This window comes from Pollicipes pollicipes, unplaced genomic scaffold (genome assembly GCF_011947565.3).
Source record: "Pollicipes pollicipes isolate AB1234 unplaced genomic scaffold, Ppol_2.1 Scaffold_3087;HRSCAF=3621_pilon_pilon_pilon, whole genome shotgun sequence".
Classification (NCBI taxonomy): Eukaryota; Metazoa; Arthropoda; class Thecostraca; order Pollicipedomorpha; family Pollicipedidae; genus Pollicipes; species Pollicipes pollicipes.
Genome location: NW_023596225.1, coordinates 46133669 through 46150608, shown reverse-complemented (window position 1 = coordinate 46150608; position 16940 = coordinate 46133669). Strand labels below are relative to the sequence as shown.

The following is a 16940-nucleotide window of genomic DNA, read 5'->3' as shown; positions in this document are numbered from 1 at the left end:
TCAGGATCTTCAGATTCCAGGGTCTGATGACCTGCTGGTGTGAGTGACCAGTGACGTGCTAGTGTGACTGGCTAGTGACCTGCTTGTGCGACTGACTGATGACCTGCTAGTGTGACTGACTGATGACCTGCCAGTGTGACTAATTAATGACCTATTAGTGTGACTGACTGATGACCTGCTAGTGTGACTGGCTGATGACCTGCTAATGGACTGACTGATGACCTGCCAGTGTGACTGACTGATGACCCGCTGGTGTGACTGACTGATGACCCGCTGGTGTGACTGACTGATGACCTGCTAATGTTTCCAAATCCCATCCAAGTATATGTGTATATGTGGCCAAGTATCATGTTTAATGTGTAAGGACGAGTTACTCCAAATATGCTCATGTCCTTCAACGTGCGCTGCAATACTTCTGATATACGACACCGCCAGTATTATCGCATATCATAGATCACAGCGGTGTCATCTTCCCAGAATGCGTTACTTGTTCACATGCGTATGATAAGAGAAAAGACCAGCATAAAAGCCACTGTTTTATGCAAACATTCCTCGTATGCACAACGCATAATGTCACAAAACAACGCACAGTTTCAAAACGCCAACATAACACACTCGCTTCTAATACGCCACATCCGGCTTCAAGCTCGGGACAGCAATCTTGTGGGAGGACTTGTAGGCAGAGGTCGAGGACTTATACGGAGAGGCCTCTGGTTTGTCTTCCGGGGTGGCTGATGTGTAGGTTAGGGCAGCAGATGTGTAGGTTGGGGCAGCAGATGTGTAGGTCGGGGCAGCAGATGTGTAGGCCGGAGCAGCAGGTGTGTAGGCCGGGGCGGCAGATGTGTAGGCCGGGGCAGCAGTTGTGTAGGCCGGGGCAGCAGAGGTGTAGGCCGGGGCAGCAGATGTGTAGGCCGGGGCAGCAGATGTGTGGACCAGAGCCGCAGGGGTGTATGAAAGAGGAAGGCCATTGTACGCAGGGGCAGCAAGCTTGAAGTCAGGTTGATGGGCCTGGGCAGTGGACTGGTAGGCAGGTGCAGTTGCTTGATAAGCAGGGACAGCCGTCCCGTATGTTGGGGCAGCAGGCTTAAAGGCGCGCTTGTAGGCCGGAGTGGTAGCCTTGTAGGACGGGAAAGTACGCTGATAGGCAGTGGTGACGGTTGGCTGATAGGCGAGGGTAGCGGTCTTGTATGCGGGCTGGTAGACATCGGCAGCAGTCTTGTAGGCAGGAGCAGCGTAGTACTCGGGGTACTGAGCCTTTCCCTCATAAGTGACCTCAGCGTTGTAGCCGCCGTAGCTGTCGGCGATGTATTTCACGTGCTGGATGCGGCCGTCGGGCAGAGCCACCGAGTAATATCCTTGGGTGTTGTGACCATCGCTCTCCTCCTTCTTCACAAAATTGGTGCCGGTGTAGTGATCGCTGACGGCGTAGTCGTAAGCGAACGGCTTGGCCTCCTCCTTGTACTGGTACTCTGGGTGGTATGACGGGGTGTCGGGAGCCGGGGCAGCGGCGACGGAGGCGGCTAGGACGGCGACGGCGACGAAGGCCTGAGGGTAGAAATGCAGTCTATTATACCTACCGAAATGCGTTTCTGGTCGGAACTGATACCGCGTCTTTAAGTGCTTTCGACAAATTGCTCGCAACTATATAGCAACGGTAAACATGTTTTAAAGACTGAATATGACATCTCATCCAGTTTGCATGCATGCACACAACTTCAGATGAGATGACTGCCATAGCAAACAATATCGTAGTTTTAGTTGAGCGACTGGTGCGCACCTTCATGCTGCACGCTTTGGTGGCGGAGATTGCAGTGAAACTGATGCCTTCTCCACAAAGCCTTCGCTTTTAAGGACCAGCTCCAAGCCGCTGATGGCCTGAGGTCACGGTCCGATCCCTCCGCATGCGACCGTTTAGCGATGGACCAACAGCTGGGCTCTCACGGCCACTCCCTGTTGGTCACGTCCCTCCCCACACGCGACGACCCTGCGGCTGCTGACCCATCTCAGTGGCAGCAGCCTCTGACGCTCACCGCTCTACCCAGGCTCGTGACGTCAGGCTAGGACGCGACCTGACGCCAAGCCGGGCCAGCTGATTGACACAAATCTTTACTTCCTTAGCTGTGGATGTGGAAGTACGTCAAAAACCACTGTCTCGCAGCCCAGCCATAATGCTTATCGCGATCATACATGTCATGTCATGTCATGTCATGTCATGTCATGTCATGTCATGTCATGTCGTGCCATTGTCTTGGTCCTGTCATCACGAATGACCTCGCCCTTTCAGAACAGGAGGATAAAGGTGTTCATGACTGCTCTGTCAAAACCACTAGAGGTTGAAGACTGTGAGGACAATGAACCAGACATGACAGAACAAACACATAAGATCTAAGGCTGCAGAGATCAGCACGGCTTCAGTTTGTGACTACCCAGTTCGTCCGGACCTTTCCCTGACTTCCTGGCTAGGCGTTGAAAATGCTCTGCAGATCATTCATTCCAAATGAAGGTATTGTAATAAATATAACATAGGCTCTCCCGACCGGCGCTACCAGTGACGAAAGACTGGCGGGGAGGGTGCTAGGTCTCCCTTTCCAGTTGCCAAACAGAAACATGGCTTTTAGTTGCTCCTTGAAATCTAGGAGATTCCATCATGCTGATGATAAATACAGCGAGGGGCGAAAAAAAACTTCTGAGTCAACGGGCAAGACTGGTGATTAAAGCTCATGCTTTTGCGAAGCAATTGGTGAAAAATTTCAGAAACGCAAATCAACAATAATAGACCGGACCATGTCACAACTTACTAACCCAGCTAAGCGAATTTCAGAGCTTAGTATTTATCTGTTCTTGTTAACACTTGCGTGATGATCATGTGTAGAACACATGTCGAAATGTTAGCGTTTCGCTGTACAAGCAAATTGAGTTATACGATGCTTCCAAACATAGTAACTTCAATCTGGCAGGTGCCAGAAATATACTACAACCTATACCATACTAGTGCTGATGTCACAGATCGACAGTGACACGGTGCTTTTCCAATGCCGCTCAGATTAGTGCTTTCTACAGATTTTTTAGCCAAGATTCACTTCAGATGCTCAGCAGTATTAAGTACCAAATAACTAGGCGTGTTACCAGTCGTAAGGATCGTGGTTGGTTGCAGCATCTTGCGACGAAGGTGATCAATTTGCTACGCAGCGTTTCAAGCGTCGTGCCACTTGACACAGTTGGGCTGGGACGCTCACCACGCGGTAATGCGCTGAGTTCAGTGCAAGGCTGTTGGCGGCCGGTAATTGTGTTCATGCCGTGAGAAGCTGACTTGTTAGAAGAACATAGCTAATCGTCAACTTTTTAATGCAATAGCGTTAAAAAGCCATGCTGATCCAGGATTGCTGTCGAGAGTAACAGCGGCTTTGAGGTAAGAAACAGAGCATCACTGTTGTAAGCCTCTCACACTGCCTGTTGCACATTCGGCTTAGCGCACTGATTGTTGGACAGGCGTGAGTTAAAACGCTTTTTGTTTTTAGTATATTGCATATAAAGCTGAATGCAGTTAGCACAGATGTTCAAAATGTCATTTGCGTCTACTGATATCAATATGGCATGGGGGTTTTGCTCTGAATAATTTGTATCATGTTAGGAAATGCGAGTTCTGTGCCGATAATGATTATGCCAAGATGGGGTAGGTCGCCCGCACGCTCAGCTGATTGCGCAATGACGTCACAAAACCAAAGGTGATATTGTTGTTAGGTGCTTGTAGAACCATGTTGTCGGTAAATATAGGGCTACAGGAATGCAGTTTTACAAAGAAGTAGGGCTGAGCGATGTAGGTGGAGGGGGGGGGGGGGGCAAGGAAAAATGACTGAGCCTGCCTCCAAAATGCACTCAAAATTGTTATCTGCACAGATTTGACACACTGTCTTCACAGTTGGGAGGAGGACTGTAGTCTTTCGAAATTAGTTTGCGGGTTAAATCCTAATAATCATTAATATCAAACATAATGATTAAAAAAGACAAATAACATTGGGAAGCTACATCCATGGTTAGGAGCCACAATCACCTTTCGCTGCCTGAACAGAAAATTGCACGCCTCCAGGTTGGTCATGCCACGTATGCCTTTATCTGATAATTTCAGAATTCAAGTCTCAGCCATCATTCAGCGCTTGATGGCCAGCAAGTGGTACTGAAGTGCAAATGATTGAACTCCCGAAACAAAGATCATTGATGGTTATGCCCCATTGCAATAAATTTGTCTTTGTTTTGTAGTTGATTGCATTTATAGTTTTATTACATCTGTTTCTGAAAGATTCAGCTCCAGTTGAAAATTTACACGGTTCTAAATTTCGTCGGTGACGGAAAAGGCACTTTTCTTACCCCTGCATACCGCGTCAAACTTTGCACAGATTCAGGCAGTTAAATATTCAATATTTTGGTATAACTTCTAAGATACTGTCATGCCACGACTATGCCACACCATCTATATGTCAGTTAATCGGCAAGTCAAAGTTCCCGAATAATCAGCTGCAGTTTTCTTCTGGCTCTGTCAAATATGAGCGCTCCTGTGAAATTCAGCACATTCATTTTCTCTTCAAAGCTTACTCTCAATACTGTTCTTGACTTTTTTCGTGTTTTTAAATGCATCTTGATAGGCTCACTGAATTCACCACATTTTACTCGAGTCACCATTCGTGTCGTTTCCAACAAAAATTCTTTTCACCAGATTCGTGAGGATTTTTTGTGATAAGTTCAGTGCATTTGCGAGGAACATTATTCGCATAGATAAGACAGTAGTAATAGTCTTATTCCTCGGCGAAAAACCAGGAGAATGGAGATAGAGATAGGTTGATATTTCGGGCAATAGGCCTTTATCGAAACAATAGCGGAAGTCGAATCCACGTAATCTTTTTTTGATATCTGCAAGACACGAACCTTGATATTCTGGTGCCCCGTAATGTGTAAAAGGCAGGCTCCCAGTACCACTGACTGTGCAAGATGGCTGTGGAGGAACTTGTTAAGTCATGAGCAATGCGCTGTGAGCATGATAGTGGGCGGAAAGGTTAGGTTATTGACACGAATCTTCACTTCCTGTGGATGCAGTGTGTGTGGAAGGATATGAAGGACCATCGACTCGAAGCCCAGCCATGGTGCTCATCACGATTCCACTTTCCACATAAATCTCCTGGTCATCTTCTGCTATTGTTTTAAAAAAGGCGAGTTGCCGAAATATTAATCCACCTCTATCTCCATTCTCCTGGTTTTTCTCCCAGGAATAAGACTATAACTGCTGTCTTATCTATGGGAATGTTTTTGCCTATGATATTTACAACAAAGCCTTCATGGTCTCATGACGGCATATATTCCTATCACATGGCATGGTATTATTACTATAGTGGTTTGCTCTTCATACGAAATTAAGCTGTTTCGTTTCGATTCAGCATGGATCCACCGCTTACTCCAATAAAGTGTAGGATGAGTGCGGTAGTCTGAGGATGGTGCGACGCTTACGCCACCATCAACAGCATGTACACAGCCTAATAGCATCAGCCGCTTACCAACAATAACAACACAGATGACTGAGCGGCAGTTTTATTGATAAATGTTGTTCAGGTCATTGCACTGAATAGAACACCTCCGTGCGCACATTTAACGGGCGTCCCTCATACCTAGTACGCCGCAGGCTTGTGTACCGGGACTGGAGGGCTATAAGCTGGCTTGTATGCCACGGCGGCAGCCTTGTACACGGGGGAAGAATCGTGGGCAGCAGCAGGCTTGTAAGCCGAGGCGGCAGCCTTGTAGGCAGGGGCGGGGTGGTACTCGGGGTACTGGGCCTCTCCCTCGTAGGTGACCTCAGCGTTGTAGCCGCCGTAGTTGTCGGCGACGTACTTGACGTGCTGGACACGGCCGTCGGGCAGAGTCACCGAGTAATATCCCTGGGTGTTGTGGCCATCGCTCTGCTCCTTCTTGGCGAAGTTGGCTCCGGAGTAGTGGTCATTGACGGCGTAGTTGTAAGCGAACGGCTTGGCCTCCTCATTGTAGTGGGGCTCCGGATGGTAAGAGGCCGGCTTGTAGGCCGGGGCGGGCCTGTACACCGGTGTATCCGGGGCTGGGGCGGCAGCTGCAACAGCCAGCACGGCGGCAACGACGAGAGCCTGCAATGCCATAGAAGATATGCTATCAATGGTCATTCATCTTTGAATAGTTCCTATTTTTGCGAACACGATGCATTGGCTTGAAAAGTCTCTAACACCCGACAAATTACTGCACCAACAAGATATTTCAAGCACATACCTGCATGCTGTGTTTTGGTGGCAGGGTATGCAGGGGAACTAGTACCTGCTTTTACAGTACTTTTGCTTTTATAGGCCGGCCGCCAAGCAGTGAGAGAAGGCCACGGTCATTACCTCACTGAATAGACTGCCCCCTAGCGCGTTGTTATCGGCTGGGCTGGTGTCACATGGATTGATATGAGCTTGTAGCCACCCCATAATGCACACTTCACTCATGTCATGCAATTTTCGCGCCCATTAAAGGGACTGGTCCACATCTGAAGATATTGAGGCTGGCACCAGACGTGATGGAAAGGCTCATTTGTAAGCATTATCATGTTTTCAAAGGCAAAAATCTGCTGTCAATAGCACAACTTCATTACTTAATTAAATGCGCCCCCATACGTCATCATTTGATTATGTCATGCGCCGATTTTGCGACACTAGAGTCTCCACCAGAGTTCTCGTGTCAGAGGTGCGACTTTAGCGAAAGTCGTGACTCATTTGTCTATTTCGACACGCGTCAAGGTGGCGTCGTTTGTATATGCGAGCAAATCTTTATCACAAGGGTACTGTATGTTTTTATGTGATTTCATGTATTCTGCTTACAATTAAATTGTCGGTTACGGCGGACCTTTTTAATATCAGGCACATGTCGGCCATGGTTTTAAGACACCTAACTGCCTTTGTAATTTAACGCAAAACACGGCTAGTGATCGATACATGCAATCGGCAACGCAGTTTGGCTGTTTGCCAATTGCCTTATGACGTCTTAGTTCGTCAAGAAGCCACATTCAGCCAGATGGTGCATCACTACCCATATCTTACTGAACTTTAAACTTGATAGGTCTAGGTAGGAGGGAAGATACTTTGCCAATACAAAATAACATCCACCTTATGTGCGAGACAAAACCTTTCCCGCACAGACCAGCACTTTTCGTACTCAATTGCTAAAAATACCAGGAGTTTACGCATGCAAAGCGCATAGACAACCTCGTGCACTATGTACCTCACTTGCCAGCAATGTATCTGGTGCATTTAGCGTAGAAATAATGCATGCAGCAGACAACAGACTCGCCACGCTCGCCACTCCTTCGCACCACCGGCGGCGTCACGTCCACGGGCGCGAGGCTGTATGAGTTCGAAGTGCATTGTAATGAGGTGTCGCATGAGGTTGTTGCGCATTTCATCACACTTGTTAAGTTCTACGCTATCAGCTCGTTGGCCATATACGTCGGTCGCTAAGTTTATTCGTCATTGGTACGAAGCCAGCCCGATTTTCCTGCCGCCCAATTGTGTATAAGACTTATAAGACTTTGTGTTTAAGATTTTGTGCTTGAGACTTTAAGACTTTGTGTTTGAGCCTTCACTTTTCATGTCATTACATTTTAATAGATTGCTATATGGGCTTCCAAAGTCCATCATCACGTTCGCCACAAAATTTTTCGTTACTGACTCGCTGATCATATGCAATCGCATCTAAGGACTTATTCGCTATCTGCACGAATGTTTCTGGTTGCCGTTTGCCTCTCGGCATTACGTCCGAAGTCTAGCGATCCCCTTACCCCTCCCGTGCATTTAAGTTTTGGCACCAGTGACATCACGTTAACGTCTAGCGAGGATGAAGAAAGAATCATCAGACGGTTTTGCCTGCCTGATACTGCCAGATGTCCCATAAAAGTATGTTAAAAGCTGGTAACATGTATTTCCATCCTGGAAACTTCCCCAGCACAGGCGTTTCAATAAGCACCATTGTAAAGCGCTCGCTAGCCTAACTTCGTGACCCACTTCACAGACTTTTAAAACGAGATCATACCATCAGTTTGTGATACCAATTGTAAAGAATCGGTTATATTGTGCCACACTTCATAGCATATCGTAGCCTTAACTAATGTAGGAAATGGTCGGAATTACTGTCAACGTTTTCATAATAGGCCTGTGACGGTAAATCGATTAGTCACATTCAATTTGACACTCCCTTTATTAGAAACATGGATTACCTACATTCCAAAAACATGAACACCATGGAATGTCTGAGCTAACGAGCCTTTGAGCTCTAATTGTTGGGCAGAACCAACATTTCTCTAACGTCACATCCGGATATTGTCATTTTCAGCCTGGTTCTGTATGTGGCGACATCATGCGCAGTTATTACGACCTATGGCGATGTGCGTGACGTTCACACGTTTGGAGAAGAACACGATTCATCTCTGCAAAAATGGAGTAGTGGCTTACTTAGCTTAGAAACACTTCGAAACCAAGAATACATTAATGCATCTACCTTGACGACTAGTTTTTGCTTTCGCCTGGGCCTTTCTAAGGAATGATCCGGGGGGGGGGGGACACCTTAATGACGTGACGAATTCAAGATATACATCCTCATACCTCCACACCATACCCACGTCCCCAAACGATGATTTCTCCTCGAATCTAACCCACATTGCCACTTGGTATCGAATGAAAAACGACTCAAATGTACCTTTTGGATCGATATGATGGGACCACAGGGGGGGGGGGGGGGGGGGCTAGAACGCGAGCTGTCAGTTGGAGACGGGGAGGAAGTATGCCTTGTTCGAATGCATAGTTCCAAATGGGTGCAGACTGCTGCGCCATAAGCTATGTGTTTTTAGCCACTAATCTTCTAACTTGCTTGTTAAAGTTAGATGACCTGCCCATAAACAACGTCATGGGTCACATTTTGATCAAATCTAAGAGGCGGACGTGTACCAGGAATTCCGTGCGAATTCGTCATTTTCGCAACCGGTGACACCGTTGGAGGCGTCCGTTCATGGAATATGACCGTGACGTCTATCAGTGGTTAGCGGCCGACCTTATAAAAGCGAAAGCACCAAGGAGCAGGCACCACTTGCACTGCACACCCAGCCATCTGAACACACCATGCAGTATGTGCTCTAATAATGCATTGATAGGTGCTTGTGGATTCTAGAGAGTTTATTTCAAGCCAAGTACAGCGTGTTTTTTGCGATGTGACATACATTACACGAAAAGTTAGGTTATAGAGATATAGAGATGTATGATAGTATTATATATAGATATATATATATATATATATATATATATTATATATATATATATATACACATGTATATATTCATGTAAATCGTGGCAAAACTGTACTGTTAAACTGGCTGTCTGATCCGTCATATATTCTCCACGGCATTGCAGTTCCTCGTCGTTGCCGCCGTGCTGGCTATCGCCGCCGCCGCCCCGGCACCGGAGACGCCGGGCTACAAGCCCGCTCCGGCCCCCTATCACCCGGCTTCCTCCCAAAGCCGGCCTCTTACCGACCGGGGCCCCAGTACAAGGAGGAGGCCAAGCCGTTCGCCTACGACTACGCCGTCAACGATCACTACACCGGCACCAACTTCGCCAAGAAGGAGGAGAGCGATGGCCACACACCCAGGGATATTACTCGGTGGCTCTGCCCGACGGCCGTGTCCAGCACGTCAAGTACGCGCCGATAACTACGGAGGCTTCAACGCCGACGTCACGTACGAGGGAGAAGCCCAGTACCCCGAGTACCACCCTGCTCCTGCCTACAAGGCTGCTGCCCCGGCCTACAGGCCTGTCCACAAGCCTGCTTACGGCCATTCCACCCCGGCATACAAGCCTGCGACACACTAGTTACAGAGTTAGAACGGGTGCCTATTTAAATATAGTCGTGTGTGTGTTATGATGCTGTTCGTTTCTTTCCACGCATTACTTCAATTAAAAAGTTTCAAGGTGCGGGTTCGACGGAAATAATTATACGCTTTTCACCGCCAAAGTATTTCATCCGGCTGTGATAAGCGACGTCTTCATAAACCGAAGCTAGATACCACAAAAATATATGTAATGACTAGCTAACGATGTCCTTTGATGGATTTATGATCCTTGCAGCGTTGCATCTTTGAGAGGTCTTTAAACTTTGGGGATAATCGGAAAGAAATTCAACATGTTTTTCTGGAAGCAAAGTTTCTGTACCAATACCAGTGTCCTGTAAAAGTATCACTGCTGAAAGTGCGGGACAGATGACTATCAGCACATCGCAAATCAGCAAATCAGCAAATCGCGCCCATTACCGTGACTAAAAACGTTGGTGTAGATGACACTAGTGCATTAAATACATGCAACGTTTTGTGCCTGGGTGGTCGTGAAAATCACTAGGTGGCAGGACAGCTTGGATGAACGCCAATCATCGCACAGTGTCTTTGAAATTCAGCCTTACCGCGTTACCAAGTGTAAATAACAACCTTTACTCTGCATCACCACTCGGCGATAAGACAAAACCTGGCGTTTCATCTTCAGTTTTGGGTTGCTGGTGACATGCAACTGTGACTGATCGATGAATTGCTAGTGTAACTGGCTGATGGGCTGCAAATGTGATTAACTGAAAATTTGTCAGTGTGACTGACTGGTGACCTGCTGCTGACTGACTGATGACCTACCAGTGTGGCTGACTGATGACCGGTTAGTGTGACTGTCTGATAAGGGCTAGTGTAACTGACTGATGAGCTGCTAGTGTAACTGACTGATAAACTGCAAGCGTGGCTGACTGATGACTTGCAAGTGTGACTCACTGGTGACCTGCTAGTGCGACTGACTGATGGCTTCCGTGTGTGACTGGGTGAACGTTCAATATGGTGCCACGTCGCTGAAATGCATCTTACCGCGTTACGGGGTCGAAATAGCAGCTTTTCCTTCGCATCGTTTTGCGGCGATAGGGCATAGCTCAGCATCTTCATCTTCAGATTCCAGGGGCTGATGACCTGTCAGTGTGACTGACTGATGGCCTACTACTGTGACTGACTAATGTCCTGCTAGTGCGATTGGTGACCGCCTAGTGTGACTTACTGATGGCCTATTAGTGTGACTGACTGGTGACTGCTAGTGTGACTGACTGATGCCCTGCCAGTGTGACTGACTGATGACCTGCTTGTGTGCTTGCTGGTGTCTTCACGTCGCATCCAAGTACTTTAGAAGAGTACCTACACTCACGCGGAACACTTGCACAAATGGCCGCCCAATTTGTGACATAACGATTAAATATGAAACACGTTCTGACCCTACCCTTCAAGTGATGTAGTTCTTGTCTAATGGATAATCGGTCGTGTGATCAATTAGGGCCAAATGTGCATGTTTGAAAGAGTGTGACTCAAACACTGTGTCTTCGTTCCAGGTCAATCATGTTTAATGTGCAAGGACGGGTTAGTCCAAATATTGTTTATGTACTGCAACGTGCACTACGGTACTTCTGGAATGCGACACCGCAAGTATTATCACATACCATAGATCACAGCTGTGTCATCTTCCCAGAATGCATTACTTGTTGATATGTGTATACTAACAGAAAAGACCAGCGTAAAAAAACACTACTTTATCTAAACATTCCTCGTATGCACAACACATAATGTCACATAACAACGCACAGTATCAAAACGCCAACACAACATGCTCGCTTTTAATACGTCACATCCGGCTTCAAGCTCGGGACAGCAGCCTTGTGGGAAGACTTGTAGGCAGAGGTCGAGGACTTATACGGAGAAGCCTCTGGTTTGTCTACCGGGGTGGCAGATGTGTAGGTCGGAGCAGCAGATGTGTAGGTCGAGGGCAGCAGTTGTGTAGGCCGGGACAGCAGTCGTGTAGGCCGGTGTGGCAGTTGTGTAGGCCGGGGCAGAAGTTTTGTAGGCCGGGGCAGCAGTTGTGTAGGCCAGAGCCGCAGGGGTGTAGGAAAGAGGAAGGGCATTGTACGCAGGGGCAGCAGGCTTGAAGTCAGGTTGGTGGGCGTGGGGCAGTGGACTGGTAGGCAGGTGCAGTTGCTTTATAAGCAGGCACAGCTGTCCTGTAGGTTGGGGCAGCAGGCTTAAAGGTGCGCTTGTAGGCTGGAGTGGTAGCCGTGTAGAACGGGGAAGTGCGCTGATAGGCAGTGGTCACGGTTGGCTGATGGGCGAGGGTACCGGCCTTGTACGCTAGCTGGTAGGCATTGACAGCAGTCTTGCAGGCAGGAGCGGGGTGGTAATCAGGGTACTGGGCCTCTCCCTCGTAGGCGACCTCAGCATTGTAGCCGCCGTGCTTGTCGGCGACGTACTTGACGTGCTGGATGCGGCCGTCTCCGACGTCTTCCGCTGCGACGTGCTGGAGCCACGTCTTATCTGTCATGAATCTATGACTTGGACTTACGGTCATGAAACTTTTTTGTTCCTTGTGTTTGCAACGCGTCCGTGGTAGACATTGGTTAGGAAATGGACTTATACCGTATCTTTTATTGTAGATCGAAGGCAAACTTTTCTTCGTGCGCCACATACCAGTTCACCTACAAGGCTGTGTTGGCGATCTACATGACTTGACAAGATTAACCCTGGCTGTCCAGGCGCCATGTCAGGGGAACGAATGGCTTTAACACGCGCCCGGATGGCCGTTTGGATGGCCTTCGCTTTGGTGGGGGTCAATTTGACCCCCCTGAGACGCCAGGAACCGAGAGGGCTAGAGTCACCAACGGGACGTGGTGTGTTGGCTTGAACGTGAGCTCACTTATGTCAAGCTTGATGCTCTTGGTTCGTGACCTTCGTTGCAAATCAGGTTACGCAAAGTCACACTACAGGCTGGTTTCCAAAGTGCCCTAGAACCTGAATATTTATTTTAGAAGAAAGGTTGCATGCCCATTGAAGGTCATTGACCTTGTTTGACATTTGAAGGTCATGCTGACCAAAATCATGGAAGACTGCCCTTGATTTTTGCACTTCAATAAGCGATAAAGTTTACGCAATGCAAATATTTCATTAAGAAATGATGGCCTGGGTTTAGATCAGAGGCCTATTCTGAACTTTAAGAAGTCTGTAGTAGATATACAATGCGGTTCGTATTATCAACCAAATCGAAACGAGCACCGGAAACTATCCGGTACAGCATGCCCTATGGTAATAAAACATGTTGGTTTTGACCTCGGTGTTGACCTTCATACTTGATGCTAGGTCGATTTAATTTGCTCAGTCAATCTTTGTGTCGACTAAGAACAATTTCCGAGATGTATGGCTTTGTCTAATACTTGTTGTTACATCAGATTGAATGATTCCCTAGCGATTAACTTCGCTGAATCCAATTTGACCCGCTGTGGGTTAGCGACCTTACAACACACCTAAAGTCATCATACGATACCAAACGATCCGCTGTTCAGTTGTCTACAGCTTTGCAAAATTTGGAGCCGCTACGCCTGGTTTCCGGGAAATATTTCGGAAAAACCTTCGAGGGGTCACGGTGATCCTCACCCGAGCGCGTGGAAAACACTCCAAGACAACGAAGAGAATTGGGAGTTGTAGCGATTAGAAACGAGAATATCTTACAGGTGTTCGCGGCAGGCGCCGTGAGTCCGTGATCCAACTGAACATCGAGGAGCCCATTTCTACATAAGTGACACATTGATCACCTGGCGACGCCGTAAACATATTGTACTTACTTAGCACGGTCCGGAGGTCGCTCCAACAACAACAGACATGTCCTCAGTCCTCAGACGGTCATGGGCCAGAGGTGTTTGGTAGGACCATGTGTTGCTAACCACCTGTCAGGCAGTTTCAGCGTGATGCCTTCATAGGGCGCTTGTATTGATACCAGAAACTTTGCTTCCGGAAAATGAAATGTCTTGAACTACTCTACAACCAATGCGAAATTCAAGGAAGCTTGCAAATGTGACACGCTCTAAGCACCATCAGTCAATGACAGATCGTTGCTAAAAAGTCTTTATAAAACATCGTGTGGTCGTTGTCTTCAGTATATGCGGACGTCGCTTCTCACTATCAGATCAGAGACATTTCCTGGTGGAAGGCATAGAATTACCTCTGTTAACGGCACGACTCAGAAAAGATGTTGTTTATTTGAAGTAACGCCGGACAAAAAACGAAAAGCACCATAACGCAAACATGAATAGGTTTGAATAAGCAGCCGTTCTCACTCTGTGACTAGTATGTCACAGGCTTGTATGCGGGAGCGGGATGGCTGTAGGGTAGCCTTGTGGAACAGGCTTATAAGCCGGAGCGGCAGCCTTGTAGGCAGGAGCGGGGGTGGTACTCGGGATACTGGGACTCCTCCCTCGTAGGTGACCTCGGCGTTGTAGCCGCCGTAGTTGTCGGCGACGTACTTGACCGTGCTGGACACGGCCGTCGGGCAGAGCCACCGAGTACATCCCTGGGTGTTGTGGCCATCGCTCTCCTCCTTGGCGAAGTTGGCTCCGGAATAGTGGTCGTTGACGGCGTAGTCGTAAGCGAAAGGCTTGGCCTCCTCATTCTACTGGGGCTCCGGGTGGTAAGGGGGCCGGCTTGAGGGGCCGGGGCGGGCCTGTATACCGGTGTATCCGGGGCTGGGGTGGCAGCTGCAACAACCAGCACGCGCGGCAACGACGAGGACCTGCGGTGCCATGAAAGATAAGATATCAATGACTTGTTCATTCCAGCATCGTGGTTATTTTTTTGACCACGGACGCAATTTGCCGGAAAAAATATGTAACACCCGACATCTTGCTACAATCAACAATGTAGTTCAAGCACATACCTGCATGTTGTGTTTTGGTGGCCGGGTGTACAGTAAAACTGGTGCCTGCTTCTGCAGTTTCTTTCGCTTTTATAGGTCGGCTGCCCACCACCGATAGAAGGCCACGGTCATTACCTCACTGAACAGACTGCCCCCCGGCGCGTTATCATCTGCCGGGCTGGTGTCAACGTGGATTGGCACGGATCCGTAGTCACTCCTTAAAGCACGCTCCACTCCTTTCATGCGTTGCGAAGTACGAGGGACTGCTGTTAATAGCACAATTGCTATTACTTAGTAAAGATGCCCTTCTATACGTCATCGTTTGATTGCGTCATTGACCGTTTTTAAGTTATCAGAGTGTCGACCAGAGTGGCTATGTTAGAGTTGCCACTGAAGTGGAGAGTGACTCAACCTGTCTGCTTCGACGCACTGTAAAGTTGGGGTCGTCTATTTATGCGAATAATTTGTGATGGAAGCGTCCGTTGTGTGTGTATTAGCCTTTTTCGCGTTGTTCTTGCATTTTCTTAAGTGATTGATAATCTTACGATATATAAATGCCTATGGAAATTACCACAAAACACGGCTCGTGATCGAGGCATCCAATCAGCAGCGCAATCTGGCTGTTTGCCAACTGTCTTATGACGTGATACGTTCATCATAAAAGCCAGGTCCCGCCAGATGGTGCACCATCACCTGTGACTCAATGAACGTTTATGGGTTTAGGTAGGTGGGAAGGCACCCTACAAATAAAAAAAATATCATCCGCCTTCAGCGCGTTGCCAAGAAAGTTCGATAAGAACCCATTGCGTCATAAGCTACATGTTCTTTGCCATCTATCGTCCAGCTCACCTGTGAAAATTAAATGACATCCATATACAACGTCATGGGTCACATTCTGGTCAACATCTAAGAGGTGGGCGTGTGCAAGGAATTCCGTGCGAATTCTTCAAGCGCAGCCGGTGACACCGTTGGAGGCGTCCGTTCACTGAAATCTGACCGTGACCGTCTATCAGTGGTTAGCGGCCGAGCTATAAAAGCGAAAGCACCAAGGGAGCGGACACCACTTGTACTGTACACCAGGCCATCAGAACACACTATGCAGGTATGTGCTGGAATAATATCATTGATTTGGTGTCCTGTTTACTACTAGACAGTCTACTTCAAACCATATTCGCTCTGATATTAGCGATTGTACCTTGAATTGCACAGATGTATGGTAGCAAACCTGCGGTGTTTAAATGGCTGCTTGCTCCGTCTAACATCCTCTACGGCATTGCAGGTCCTCGTCGTTGCCGCCGCGCTGGCCGTCGCCGCCGCCGCCCCAGCCCGGAGACACTGGGCTACAATCCAGCTCCGGCCCCCTACCACCCGGCTTCCTCCCATAAGCCGGCCTCTTACCGACCGGGGCCCCAGTACAAGGAGGAGGCCAAGCCGTTCGCCTACGACTATGCCGTCAACGACCACTACACCGGCACCAACTTCGCCAAGAATGAGGAGAGCGATGGCCACAACACCCAGGGATATTACTCGGTGGCGCTGCCCGACGGCCGTGTCCAGCGCGTCAAGTACGTCGCCGACAACTACGGCGGCTACAACGCCGAGGTCACCTACGAGGGAGAGGCCCAGTACCCCGAGTACCACCCTGCTCCTGCCTACAAGGCTGCTGCCCCGGCCTACAAGCCTGTCCACAAGCCTGCTTACGGCCATTCCACCCCGGCATACAACCTTGCGCCGTACTAGTTACAGTGTTTTGAACGGGTGCCTATCTAAATATATATGTATGTGTGTCATGATGCTTTTCGTTTCTTTCCACGCGTTACTTCAATGCAAAATGCGTGTTAAATGTGCGGGATGGACGGAGATAATTCTGGGCTTTTCACCGCCAACGTATCTCTCGTCCGGCTGTGATAGGTGACGTCCTCATAAACCGAAGCCATATACCACAATAATATCTATTATGACCAGCTGATGATGTCCGGTCATGGATACAGCGTTGTGTTTATGTAAGCTCTTTAAATTTTCAAGATGATTGCGAAGGAATTCAACATGTTTTTTCAAGAAACAAAACTATGGGAGTATCACGCTGAAACTAACTGACAGATGGTCTTACAGGTGGTCCTACAGGTGGACAGGTGGTCTCACCACATGGTCTTATTACACACC

The 16940-nt window shown here is 48.2% G+C and overlaps 1 protein-coding gene across 1 annotated transcript in view; it reads right to left on the bottom strand.

The window, feature by feature from the left end:
* Positions 1-12416, bottom strand: part of LOC119090263 (adhesive plaque matrix protein-like) — a gene marked incomplete at its 3' end in the record, with an annotated part of 38764 nt that extends 26348 nt beyond the window's left edge. The window contains exon 1 of the mRNA XM_037213047.1: positions 12215-12416. Coding sequence (XP_037068942.1) covers positions 12215-12416 — 202 coding nt within the window. The remainder of the gene's footprint in view (positions 1-12214) is intronic.
* Positions 12417-16940: the final 4524 nt, after the last annotated feature.